Source organism: Ovis aries, chromosome 17 (assembly GCF_016772045.2).
Source record: "Ovis aries strain OAR_USU_Benz2616 breed Rambouillet chromosome 17, ARS-UI_Ramb_v3.0, whole genome shotgun sequence".
Classification (NCBI taxonomy): domain Eukaryota; kingdom Metazoa; phylum Chordata; class Mammalia; order Artiodactyla; family Bovidae; genus Ovis; species Ovis aries.
Genome location: NC_056070.1, coordinates 69731466 through 69744409, shown reverse-complemented (window position 1 = coordinate 69744409; position 12944 = coordinate 69731466). Strand labels below are relative to the sequence as shown.

The following is a 12944-nucleotide window of genomic DNA, read 5'->3' as shown; positions in this document are numbered from 1 at the left end:
CAGCGTCAGTGGCTTGGTGCTGGCCTCTGGCCGTCACTCGTCCTGCTGCTCTGCGGCACCCTCGTTGGGGGGAAGGGAGGAAGGCCGCCAGGGCAGCTGGGCTCCACGTCCCTGGCGTAGTGGGATCAAGCTTCTCGGGGGTCTTGTCCCTGTGAGCCTGGGTGGCCCTGGCTGGGTGGGGGGCTCTAGTGCTTCCACTTTTCTGACTCCAGCCCTGCTCCCACTCTCAGATAAGGGGCTGCACGTGGAGGTGCGTGTGAATAGGGAGTGGTACACAGGCCGTGTCACAGCTGTGGAGGTGGGCAAGAATGCGGTGCGGTGGAAGGTGAAATTTGACTATGTGCCCACGGACACAACACCAAGAGACCGCTGGTAACACCCCTTCCAGGAAGATGGGTTGACAGTTGGCCAGGGCAGGGGCAGGCAGCCCGCCTGGGAGCCTGGAACTTGTGTGACGAACACTGGGTTCTCCCTAGGGTGGAGAAAGGCAGCGATGATGTGCGGTTGATGAAGCCCCCGTCCCCAGAGTATCAGAGCCCAGACACACGCCAGGAGGGCAGAGAAGAGGCAGCGGCGGCCCCGGCAGGGGGTTCGGTGGCCCAGCAAGCTGTAGCCTCGGCAGAGCCCTCCACCTCTGACTGCATGCCTATCGAGCCTGACACCACCGCCCCCAGCACCAACCACGAGACCATTGACCTCCTTGTCCAGATTCTTCGGTGTGTCATTGTCCCGCTCCGGCACCAGTGGTGGCTCCCGACCATCTCTGTGCCATTCTGATTTCCTGTCCCACCTTCCTTCTTGTTCAGGAATTGTTTACGGTATTTCCTGCCTCCGAGTTTCCCCATCTCTAAGAAGGAGCTGAGTGCTATGAATTCAGATGAGCTGATATCGTTTCCTCTGGTGAGTCTGCCCACCCACCTTGGTGCTTCTTGTGACTGCCAGGCCTGTTGTGTGCTCCATGAAGTCTGTCAGAGAGAAACGCATGGAGTTTTATCTCCATTCCACTTCAAGGAAATGAGTCTAGGAGCTGAAGATACTCAGGCTCAGAGAGGTTAACAGCCTGCTGTGATAGAGCCAAGATTTGAACCCAGGACACTTTGAGAGGACAAGGATCTTGCTGTCCAGGGTGATGAGTTCCCAGGGTTCCCAGGCAGCTGCTCCACCTCAGTGCTCGCCCTTGTTTAGGCTGCAGGCATCCTCTGCAGGTCCTCGGAACAAACTGCTGATAGGCCAGCTGGGTTGGCCTGCCATCCTCTTGTCAGCTTTGTTGCTTTTGGCTTCAGGCTGTTGCCAAAACGAGCAAAGCCTGGGTGCAGTGGGATTTCTACAGTGAGCATGACCCAGGCCAAAGCATGGTCAGCAGGAGTGTCTGAGCCTGAAATAGTCCTTTGGCTCACGCTTGTGAAAGGAGGTGCCACTAATGCACCAACTTAATAGCCTCCTGAGAGAAATGCCTAAAATAACTCAAACTTTCAACTCTTTCACGTTCGGGACACACTAGAACTCTAATGCTCATTGTGTCTGTGTCAGTTTGTAAATGACCATCCTGCTTCTCATCATGCTGTGAAAGAGCTCCATGAAACCCTCAGGTGCCCTGCAAATACTAGATTCAAATATGTACTTTAAAAGTACCATAACTGCATGTGAATCTGTAATGGCCTAAAAGTCAAAAAATTCAAACAACATACGGGCTCATAGTTAGGCTCACGACATTGTTTGTTAAATTTCAATGCTCTTGGCACCTGCTTGAACATTTATTTTGAGCTGCCACGTGGTAATTATTTTCTGTGCAGAACTTGAAGTTTCTGTTGCCATCTTGGTTTACTAGTATTCTAGATTGTAAATAAATCATTCTAACCCGTTTTAAAAACAGCAATCAGGAGTCACTCAGTGCTGGGTAGCTCATAGGTCGTCACAGAAGTAAGTAAATGCTATAGTTGGCGAGACTGTGGTGGTCAGCCACTGCTGGTTCTAAGTTTGTGTTCATCACAATGGCCCTTTCATTCTCACTCCTGATTCATGAGTAAATCCTAATAACTTTGAAAATAAACTAAACATAAAGAGATACACCTAAATTGTTTTTCTTTTTTTTTTTTAAATTGTTTTTCATATTGAGATACCATGTAACTTTCACTCAAAACAAGTGTTCTGCTATTTTGAAAAAGCTCCTGTCTAGAGAAGCAAGCTGCTGGTTAACACTACTACCCCACCGCTGGGGTTTCAGGTGCTTGGAGAAGATGGTGAAAAGTTCTATGCTGTGTAAATACACTACACAAACATGAGGCTGTCTGCTGTTGGTAGGAGCGCGACACATACTTGTTGGCTGTGACCTGGATGTGGGTTGCTCATTAGTGCTGTTGTCGAGTTAAAAGGAGAATGGTTGAGGATCATGCCTCATGTTTACTCATGGCTTGCAGTTTGCAGAGCTCTTTGCCAACTGCTTTCTGTGTGTGAGCCCGTCTCCACCCTCGAGGCAGCCCTGTGAGGTTGGCCTCAAGGTCTTTCCTCTCTGGAGCTGCAGGGCCACTGGCTCCTGGGTTTGATATCCATTCAGACCGAGCTTCCTGGTGCCGAGCCAGCTGGGGACACCAGTGCCTGTCTGGAAGGGCCCTGGGGACCCTTGTGAGCCCACGCACTTACCGCTGGCTTCTCTTCCAACAGAAAGAGTACTTCAAGCAGTATGAAGTCGGGCTCCAGAACCTGTGCCATTCCTACCAGAGCCGTGCCGACTCGCGGGCCAAGGCTTCTGAGGAGAGCCTGCGCACCTCCGAGAGAAAGCTGCGTGAGACCGAGGAGAAGCTGCAGAAGCTGAGGACCAACATCGTGGCACTCCTGCAAAAGGTGCAGGAGGTGAGCCAGGCCACCCTCTCGTTGCAGCGGCCCACCTGGTGTCTCGGGGGCGGGGGGGGGGCCTGGGTACCTCGTGCTCCCTTCTCCCCACTCACAGGAATGTGTGGTTCCAACCCTGGCGGCACAGCATCCTGACCAGGCGGGCTGGAGGTGGTGCGGCTGCTGGGCCCCGTCCCAGCCACACCCACGGTATCAGACTTTTGCCCTTGTGTAGACACGGTGACCTGCAACCTGGTTTGAGACACCTCGGAGTCATGAAACACAGATGTTCTTGGTTTTCCAGATGACGCCTGGGTGGGAGTGGGTAGCCCACAAGCGGGGAATGTCCTGTGGTCTCAGCCCTTCTTCTGGGCAGGAATCTGGGGATCCCTGTCCTGTGACCCCTGGTGACCAACAGGGGCCCTGCTCTCGGACCACAGCAGGGGAGGAGACAGAACTGTTGATGGTGGGAAGTGCCACGAAAAAAAACAGGAGAGCGCGACAGGAAGCCGCTGTACTAGAGTGTCAGGAGAGCCTCTGAGGAGGAGGTTGGGCCCAAGGCAGAGCCAGACGTGCTGAGGGGGTGTGAGCTGCAGGCAGAGAAGAGCAGGGCCCACGGCAGGGCCCTGGGCCAGGTGGGAGGTCCCTGGACCTTGTGGTGCTGAGACGTGTGCAGCCTAAGACACTTACTTTGGTTGGTTGTAGGAGAGGCCGAGGTTAGAGTCCAGGACTCCACTGAGGAGGTTCCCAGTTATCTGGGTGAGAGATTCTGGAGGCCTGAGCCTTGGATGGTGCCAGTGAGGAGGGAGAGAAGCGTCTGGGGGAGGACAGGGAACAAGGGCAACTGTTCGAGTCTGAGTCCCTGAGTAGAGGGAAGAGGGCACCTGTACTGAGACGGGAACAACCCGGGGTGGGTGGTGGGACCGAGCCGTTGGATGTATTGAGTCTAAGAGTGAGGCTGGGGCAGGCGGGACCTGGGTGGGGGGAGGTGGGCAGGAGTGGGAGGACGGGGAGGGGATGGATGATTAAGGGTGGCCCAATAGGGTGGAGGGGGGAAGAGTAGAGGGCATGGCCTGGGCTGCAAGAAGGCTGGGGAGGCGGGCCTCCCACCACCCTGTGAGCCCTGGCTGACCCTGCCCTGCTCTGTTCCAGGACTTAGACATTAACACAGACGACGAGCTGGATGCCTACATCGAGGACCTGATCACCAAGGGGGACTAGGGCCCGGAGCCAGAGATCAGCTCCTCTGCCCCTCAAGGCAGAGCTCCTGAGGGTGGCGTTTCACTCATGGGTTGATGGACTTACCTTGGTTTGACTCACGGGATATCTGTGCTTTTGGTGGGAGAGAGACTGATTCTTTGACTCTTCCACCCTAAGTTGATAAATATTTATTTTTTGAAAGAAACAACATGCTGTGCCTGCTGTGAGACCATACGTTTTTTTTTTGGTGACTCTTGGGCAAAGGACAGAACCAGGATGCCAAGTCTTGAGTTGCTTCTCTCGGCTCCTGGCTTCTCAAGATGTGGTGAATTCCAGCACCGTGTGGAAGTTGGAGGGGCTCCAGGGGCAGGGCTGGGGGGCAGACAGGACCCTTCCCAGGCTGGTGCTCCCCCAGGAGCTCCAATCCAGGGGATCTCCATGGGGCTGCCATCAGCAGGCGGCTTGGCGCTGAGGAGCTCCCTGCTTCAGGTCAGGGAGGTGAGTGGTGGTCTGAGCGGCCATTCTTCTTGGCTGTGGCACTGTCAGTCAGCTCGGGGGGGAGAAAGATCCTCCTGTTCAGCTTCCCCATCCACCACCTAAATTCTCCCTGCTGGATACTTCCTTAGCTAGCAGTAGATGGTGAGGTTTCCTGCCACAAAAACTCGAGTCCAGGTTAAGGCGTGGACAGACCTGACTGGGCAGACTGCTGACCTGGTAGCACATCGTTTGCGTTCCAGGGGAGTCCCCTTAGGAGTCCTGTGCGTGAGGAGCGCCGTGCTGGTCTGTGCTGGCCTCGGCCGCCGCTGTGGCAGGGTCCTGGGGGGGCTGCTGCTCTTCCTGCTTCCCCTGTGTTCGCCCTGCTACGCCCTGTCAGGGTCTCCGGTGTGGGGCAGATGGGAGGAGGGGGTCACCGAGCCCCTGGGCACGCCATGCCTTCCTCTGCCTGGTCACAGCCTCATACTGCTGTGGTCCTCAAACAACTCAGGGTCAAAGACCAAGGCCAGAGTCGCTGAGTTTTCTGTAATGGCCGTTGGAAAAGTTCTGGTTCGATTTCCCCCAACTCACTCCTTATCCCCTTTTATTTGGGGACTTTGGGTTTTCTGAAGGCACAAGAACCATGATCTTGCCCCACTGGCCCGCAATTCTGACCTCTGTGTGTTTCCAGCGTCTGCCCACCTCTGCTCAGCGGGGGCCATGTGCCGCCCTGTGGAAACTGCAGGAGACGGGGAAGCGATGGCGAGGGAGGCAGGCCACAGGGGAGTCAAGGTCTCTACCCACTTGCGCACGTGCGGGAAGTGCCTGTGATGTGTGGGCTTGGGACTTCCCAAAACCACACCCCTGGGCAAGGGCTGTTCCAGAGAAATACCAGCGGGGCCCTGACCTCTTCCTCGGAAGATTCTCCCAGAGTCTTGGGGTTTCTTGAGCTGGTAGTTCCTATCCTGTCCGGCTCGTTCTCATCACAGGCAGCGTATGATCCATTTTTTGTCCCCAAACTTCCTGTTTTCATCTAGATAGAAGCTGATTCTGCATTTTTACCAGAGGGTAATACTCAAGGTTTTTTATTTACACACCTGTAATCAAAATGCAATACTATAAACTTTTACTGGCGAGACTCCTGAACTCAGTCTGTTTTCTTCTAGTAAAGCCCAGCACCTCCCTCCTCATTCTTCCCACCACTGTGGCTTTAAGCTGTCTTCAGGCTCTTCCTCATCTCCGCCTTCACTGTCTTCCGTCTTCACTGTCTTTGACACCCACAGAAACTGACATACTGAATTTCGTAAATATGTTAGCCTCAACTTCTAGGTGTTCCTACGTTGCTGTTTAAATCCAACAACAGCGGTGCTGAATGCAGCCTGCTTCCAGGCAGAGCTGTTGCCATTCTGGGCAGGAGGATAAGATGCAGGAACTCCCCTTCTAAACTGGGTAACTGAGCTGCCTGGAATTGTCTAACAACTTGGGAAGAAGAGGATGGTCTGGAAGGTCTGTTGCAAGAAGGTGAACGCGTGCAGAAGCCTGTGTTTCTGGAAGAGGAGGACTATTTTTCTTTTTTTGTCTTTTTTCAGGTGACACATGCACATGATAAAAATTCAAACAGTATAAAAGGCTGGACGGTGAGAGCAAGCCCCGCCTCCCCCAGCCCCCAGCGCTCTCCCCCTAGAGTGTCTGTGCTGAGCAGATGCGCGTCTCTGTTCTGCCTGTCTCACTCAGTAGAGCCTGGGACTTGTAAGCGTTCACATGGGTCTACTTTATCCTGACCACCACATAGCATTTCAGTGTCCTGGATGTACTGTTAGTCACTGGTCCCATTTATAGACATTTAGGTTTACAAAAAATTCCATGATGACTATCTGTGTGTGTGTACTTAGATCTGTGTTTATTTGGATGAATTCCAGAGAGAAATGTCTGTCAGAAGGTGGAGGCATCCCAGAAGACTTCACAATTTCAATCCCCACCAACAGTGCATTCCTCACCTCCCTCCTTGCCTGTCCGCAGTCTCTTCCATCTCAAGAAAGGTGAAAAGCCTATGGATTTTTGATTTGGTCTGAATGAATTATGTGAGGTCATGTGTTTCCTTCTGGGACAGGGCTGTAGTTCTGAGTCTTAGGTTAGGGACTTAAACCAAGGACATCAAACCAGTCAATCCTAAAGGAGATCTGCCCTGAATATTCATTGAAAGGATTGATGCTGAAGCTGAAGCTCCAACAACTGGCCACCTGATTGAAAGAGTCAACTCACTAGAAAAGACCCTGATGCTGGGAAAGATTGAAGGCAGGAGGAAAAGGGACGACAGAGGATGAGATGGTTGGATGGCATCACCGACTCAACATAAATTTGAGTAAACTCTGGAAGATGGTGAAGGACAGGGAAGCCCGTCATGCTGCAGTCCATGGCGTCACAGAGTTGGACATGACTTAGATACTGAATATCAAAATCAGATGAAAAACAAGGGGTGAGTTTTCTGGGAAATGTCCACCTTATACTACCCGTTCAGCCCTTAGGTGTCCCATGGATTTAGCATTAAAAACCCCACATCAGTACCATATTACTAGAAGACAAGGGTTTGACATTGTTTACCAAAGGAAGGCAACGGATTAACAACAGGATGAGGGAAACTTGTTTCTCCTGCATGTGTGTCCAAGTGATACTGCCTTCTGGCTCCTCTTGTTGAGCCCAGGTCCCCTTGAAGACATGACTGTCTTTCAGGCCTGTGGTTCAAGCAGTGTTGGGCAAGAGTTCATGGCTCTGTAGACCAACAAGTGTGAGATAAAGCTCAAACTTCATGTCTTTTACATAGAACACAGGTTTGGCCTGCATGGGTGGTGCCGCCACTGGCTACTTGTCCCCAGTGAAAGGCTGTCCTGCAGGTGGACCAGGCTGCAAGGGACCAGCTGGCAGCTGCCCAGATGCCTAAACATCCTCAGAATTCCACTGCAGGGTTCTGCCCTTTTTTGCAGATGGAACCTCTGAGGCTTCCTTTGGAAGGGCCCTATTGCTCTTGGTTCCCTAAGAAAGTGGACAGGCAGCTTGGCCATGGGAGGCAGAGCTACAGAAGAGTATGCCTTCTCCGCTGCAATACTTCAGTGCTCTGACTGTCCTCAGCACTGCTGGGGGCACCCTCTCCATAGTGAGCAAGACAGACTGGAGAGAGAGGAGTTTGGTGAGGGATCGCCCACTTGGCAAGGAGCCAGAATGTTGCAAGCCTGTGTTTCAGTCTGGTAGTTTTCATCTAGTTACTTGCAATGTGCCAGCCCCAACTAGGACTCCTGATGGATCCTGCAGAAATTTCCTTTCAGTTCACAAGGCATCAGACAAATCACTGCCCATTCTGGGTTCCCCTTTCTTCTCTAAAAAGAGCTGGATGACAGTACAAGTTTTCTGACTTACTAAGCTGAATTCATCCGGAGAAGGCAGTGGCACCCCACTCCAGTACTCTTGCCTGGAAAGTCCCATGGAGAAGCCTGGTAGGCTGCAGTCCATGGGGTCGCTAAGAGTTGGACATGTCTCAGAGACTTCACTTTCATGCATTGGAGAAGGAAATGGCAACCCACCCCAGTGTGCCTGGAGAATCCCAGGGATGGGGGAGCCTGGTGGGCTGCCGTCTATGGGGTCGCACAGAGTCGGAAACGACTGAAGCGACTTAGCAGCAGCAGCAAGCTGAATTCACCAGAAATTTATCCAGAGGCCCACAGAGGCAGCGAATAACTGGTCTCATAGCAAGGAGAGACAAGAAAGCCTCCTTAAGTGAGAGGAAAACAATAGAATGGGAAAGACTATAGAGATCTCTTCAAGAAAATCAGAGCTACCAAGGGAACATTTCATGCAAAGATGGGCACGATAAAGGACAGAAATGTCAAGGACCTAACAAAAGCAGAAAAAATTAAGAGGTGGCAAGAATACACAGAAGAACTGTACACAAAACATCTTAAGGACCCAGATAACCACGATGATGTGATCACTCACCTAGAGCCAGACATTCTGCAGTGTGAAGTCAAGTGGGTCTTGGGAAGCATTACTACAAACAAAGCTGGAGGTGATGGAATTCCAGCTGAGCTATTTCAAATCCTAAAAGATGATGCTGTGAAAGTGCTGCACTCAATATGACAGCAAATTTGGAAAGCTCAGCAGTGGCCACAGGACTGGAAAGTTCAGTTTTCATTCCAATCCCAAAGAAGGGCAATGCCAAAGAACGTTCAAACTTCTGTACAATTGCACATTTCATATGTTAGCAAGATTATGCTCAAAATACTTCAATCTAGGCTTCAGCAGTACGGTGAACCTAGAAATTCCAGATGTACAAGCTGGATTTAGAAAACACAGTGGAACCAGAGATCAAATTGCCAACATCCGCTGGATCATTGAAAAAGCAAGGGAATTCCAACATCTACTACTTCATTGACTAAGCTAAAGCCTTCGTGTTGATCACAACAAACTGGAAAATTCTTCAAGATATGGGAATACCACACCACCTTAACTGTCTCCTGAGAAACCTGTATGCAGAACAAGAAGCAACAGTTAGAACAGACATGGAACAACAGACTGCTTCAAAATTGGGAAAGGAATACAACAAGGCTGTATATTGTCACCCTGCTTATTTAACTTCTATGCAGAGTACATCATGAGAAATGCTGGGCTGGACGAATCACAAGCTGGAAGGAATCAAGACTGCCAGGAGAAGTATCAACAACCTCAGATATGCAGATGATACCATTCAATGGCAGAACATGAAGAACTAAAGAGCCTCTTGATGAGGGTGAAAGAGGAGAGTGAAAAAGCTGGCTTAACACTCAACATTCAAAAAATGGTCATGGCATCCAGTCCCATCACTTCGTGGCAAATAGAAGGGGAAATAGTGGAAACAATGACAGATTTTATTTTCGTGCGCTCCAGAATCACTGCAGATGGTGACTGCAGCCATGAAATTAAGACGCTTGTTCTTTGGAATAAAAGCTATGACAAACCTAGACAGCATACTAAAAGCAGAGACACCGCTTTGCTGATAAAAGTTCATCTAGTCAAAGCTATGGTTTTTCCAGTAGTCACATAGGATGAGAGAGTTGGACCATAAAGAAGGCTAAAACACCAAAGAATTGATGCTTTTGAATTGTGCTGGAGAAGACTCTTCAGAGTCCCTTGGAAAACAAGGAGATCAAACCCGTCAATCCTAAAGGAAATCAACCCTGAATATTCATTGGAAGGACTGATGCTAAAGCTGAAGCTCCAATACTGGCCGCCTGGTGTGAAGAGCGGACTCACTGGAAAAGACCCTGATGCTGGGAAAGACCGAAGGCAAGAGGAGAAGGGGGCGACTGTGATGAGATGGTTGGATGGTACCACCGAGTCAATGGAGTTTGAGCAAACTCGGAGATAGTCAAGGAGTTCCTCACGCAAAATCATCAACTATCACAACCCAGCACGAGCCCTAGTACTGCCTGCAACTCACCTGGTCCCGGCCCTCGGCCATCACTCCAATGGCTTTTAGGGTGCCCGACGTTCACAGCCATCCGGGAGCATGCCTTCCCCGAGGCCACCAACGGTTGCGGGACACACAACCCCCACCCTCCCAACGCTCCCCTCGCCTAGTCTCGCGGCAGATGTGCAACTGCGCGTGCGTGGCGCTGACGCCTGGCGCGTGCGTGGCGCTGACGTCCAGCGCTTGCTCTACGCCATGCGCATGCTCCTTCGAGAGATCACGAGCCCGCCGACTTGCTGAGTCAGATGTGCTGGCGTCGGTGTGTCAGGCAGAGGCGAGGCCGTCAGACCCAGCTGTGTGAGGCCCGCCTTGGGCCCACCCTGGGGACTGAGGCCTCGAGGGTCCCACACCCTAGGGCCCGTGGAAGGCGTTGGAATCCAAGCAGAGAAGCAGGATTTCTTTTTCCCGCCGCCGGAGACCGCGTATTCAGGCTGGACACAGGTGAAACTTTTTCCCCGGTTGTTTCCCAACTTGTGGCTTACAGAAAGCTTTTTTGTATGAATGTCCTTAGTGGTGTGGTGCTTTTACATTTGCAAGACGGACGACCCACAAGGGAAGCTGCATGTGTTACGTATCTTCTCTAGGTAGTTTCCCCGGAAGGCCCAGCCCTCTGTAGGCCTCTTGTCTGTCACAGCTTCAGCTCACAACTTTTATTTTTTCTGCTGGTTTATCTGTGCTGGTGGCGTAGTTGTTCAGTCGTGTCTGAACCGGCCCTTGCGACCCCGTGGACTGTGGTCTGCAGGGCTCCTCTTTCCATGGGATTTATCTGTGCTAGGCTTGGTTTATGGTATTTCTTGAAAGGTTTTGGGGTTTCGTCTCACGTTTAAGAGAATTCTTCCCCCTCTGCCCAATTCTCTTGTATTTTGTCGCACTGTTTTAAAGTTCTTTTCTGTGTCACCACTCCGTGTGGGGAAGTATTTTAGTATCAGCAGTAAGGCAGGTGTCAAATTTTGGTATCGGTTTTTCCAGATGGAAATTCACTTACGCCAGCCCCGTGTATTTTTTTTTTTTTAACCTATTTTTGGCTGCGCTGGATCTTTGTTGTGGCTCACGGCCTCTTGGTTGCTGTGCGCAAGATTTCTTAGTTGTGAGAGTGGGGACTACTCTGTATGGCAGCGGTGCGCCGGCCTCTCGTGGTGGCTTCTCTTGTGCGGAATGGGTGCTGGGGCTTCGGTAGTTGCCCGCTGGTGGGCTCACTAGTCGTGGCACACTGGGCTCAGTTGCCCCAAGGCATGCAGAATCTTAGTTCCTGGACCAGGATTCGAACCGGTATGCCCTGCATTGTCAGGCAGATTCTTGATTCTTAAATTGCTTAAATTATGGAAGTCCCAGTCTCATTTATTAATGACCCCTTATTTATATTTCACTCTATTAGGTTTTCAACTTGTTGGGCTTGAGGTGATGCTTACATGTATCAGTGGAGACGTACTGTTACCTGCTGGACAGGTGATTCTGATGGGAAGGGTGAGGTTCTAGGTGAAACAGACATTGGGGGCATCATCAGCATATAGATGGATCAATCTTCCTTGCTGTTTTTCTTATTAAAATATTTTCCCAAACTATTCTTAGAATTTCTTCTCACATGAAATTTAAAGTCATGATAGTCCAGTTTTCTCCCGTTCCTGCACACCCCCAACCAAGTTCCATTGGGATTTAAATTTAAATTGTGCTAAATTTAGATGTAAGTTGAGGGGAGGGTTGATATTTTTACGATTTTAAATTTCCCTAGATGATATGAAATGGTTTTCCATTTGTTTGAATCCTTTACATGTTCTAATAAGATTTTACTATTCATACGGGTTCTGTAACTTTCTCATTTTATTCCTATATAATCACTATTGTGAATGCAATTTTCTTCCCCATTTCTATTCCTGGTTATTAATATGTAAAAAGCAGATTGTTTAATATAATTTATTTTCTATCTTATGAACTCTGGTAATTTTAAAAATAAACCTGTATTTTATAAATCAAATGTGCAGATTTACCAGTGTGCCGTTTTAATTGCTGAACCTCTGAAACAGTGTTGAATAACTAATTATTCAAATGTTTTTGTTGATGAGGATGGAGATTCATATATTGGAGTTGAGCAGAATACTGTCTTTTGGTGACTGGTCTTTAAAAGTGTGGAGTTTCTGTTTTTGTTAAAAACCTTGGGATGAAGTTTTTAAACTGGGCTGAAACTGGGGTTGCCGGTCTTGTCTGAGCTGAGCACCAGGGGGCGCCAGTTACACAGGCTGAAATGGGGGCTGTGCGCCGGCCGTCCCCGGTTGTCAAATGCCTTTTCAGCATCTTGATAAAATGTCTGGAGTTTTTCACCTTTAATCTACTGTCTTAGTGGTTATTTTTGTTAAGACATTGAACGACTGAGTCGGGAAGATCCCCTGGAGGAGGAAATGGCAGTGCCCTCCAGTATTCTTGCCTGGAAAATTCCATGGACAGAGGAGCCTGGCAGGTCACAAAGGACTGGACACGACTGAGCGCACTCACACACATACCTACAAAAGAAAGCTGTGTTTATAAGAGATTCATGAGATAGAATATGCAGTGTATGTCCATCACCTAGTTTAAGAAAACGCTCCATTATTTCCTTATAATCTCTGTGTGTTCCTCCTGGGTCCTGTCCTCTTTCCTCCTTGCTCAGCGGTCACTGACAGGAGCTGGCAGGAAGGCTAGGGGCCTCCAAACGGAGGAGACAGGCTGCAGGTGTCAGACGTGTTCTATCCCTGTCTCAGGCAGCTGGAGGAAACAAACTACACGTGTCAGAGTCTCTCCCTTCTGTATTCAGAGTTAAAAGGAGGCTGCTTTTAAAACTCTGTGTTGCCATGATGACACCTGGTTCCACCTGCTGCTGCTGCTGCTAGGTCGCTTCAGTCGTGTCCGACTGTGCGACCCCATAAACAGCAGCCCACCAGGCTCCCCCGTCCCTGGGATTCTCCAGGCAAGA

The 12944-nt window shown here is 50.3% G+C and overlaps 1 protein-coding gene across 22 annotated transcripts in view; it reads left to right on the top strand.

Moving 5' to 3' along the window:
* The window catches only part of MORC2 (MORC family CW-type zinc finger 2), a 43029-nt gene extending 37388 nt beyond the window's left edge, over positions 1-5641 (top strand). For 6 of the 22 annotated variants that reach the window (XM_060401312.1, XM_060401318.1, XM_060401310.1 and 3 more), the window contains 4 exons: positions 213-372; positions 477-716; positions 807-900; positions 2662-5641. In XM_060401312.1, the coding sequence (XP_060257295.1) occupies positions 213-372; positions 477-716; positions 807-900; positions 2662-2985 (818 nt within the window). In that variant the 3' untranslated portion in view covers positions 2986-5641. The remainder of the gene's footprint in view (positions 1-212; positions 373-476; positions 717-806; positions 901-2661) is intronic. The other 16 variants (XM_027956795.2, XM_027956794.2, XM_042234850.1 and 13 more) reach the window with 13 other exon arrangements.
* The last annotated feature ends 7303 nt before the right edge of the window (positions 5642-12944 follow it).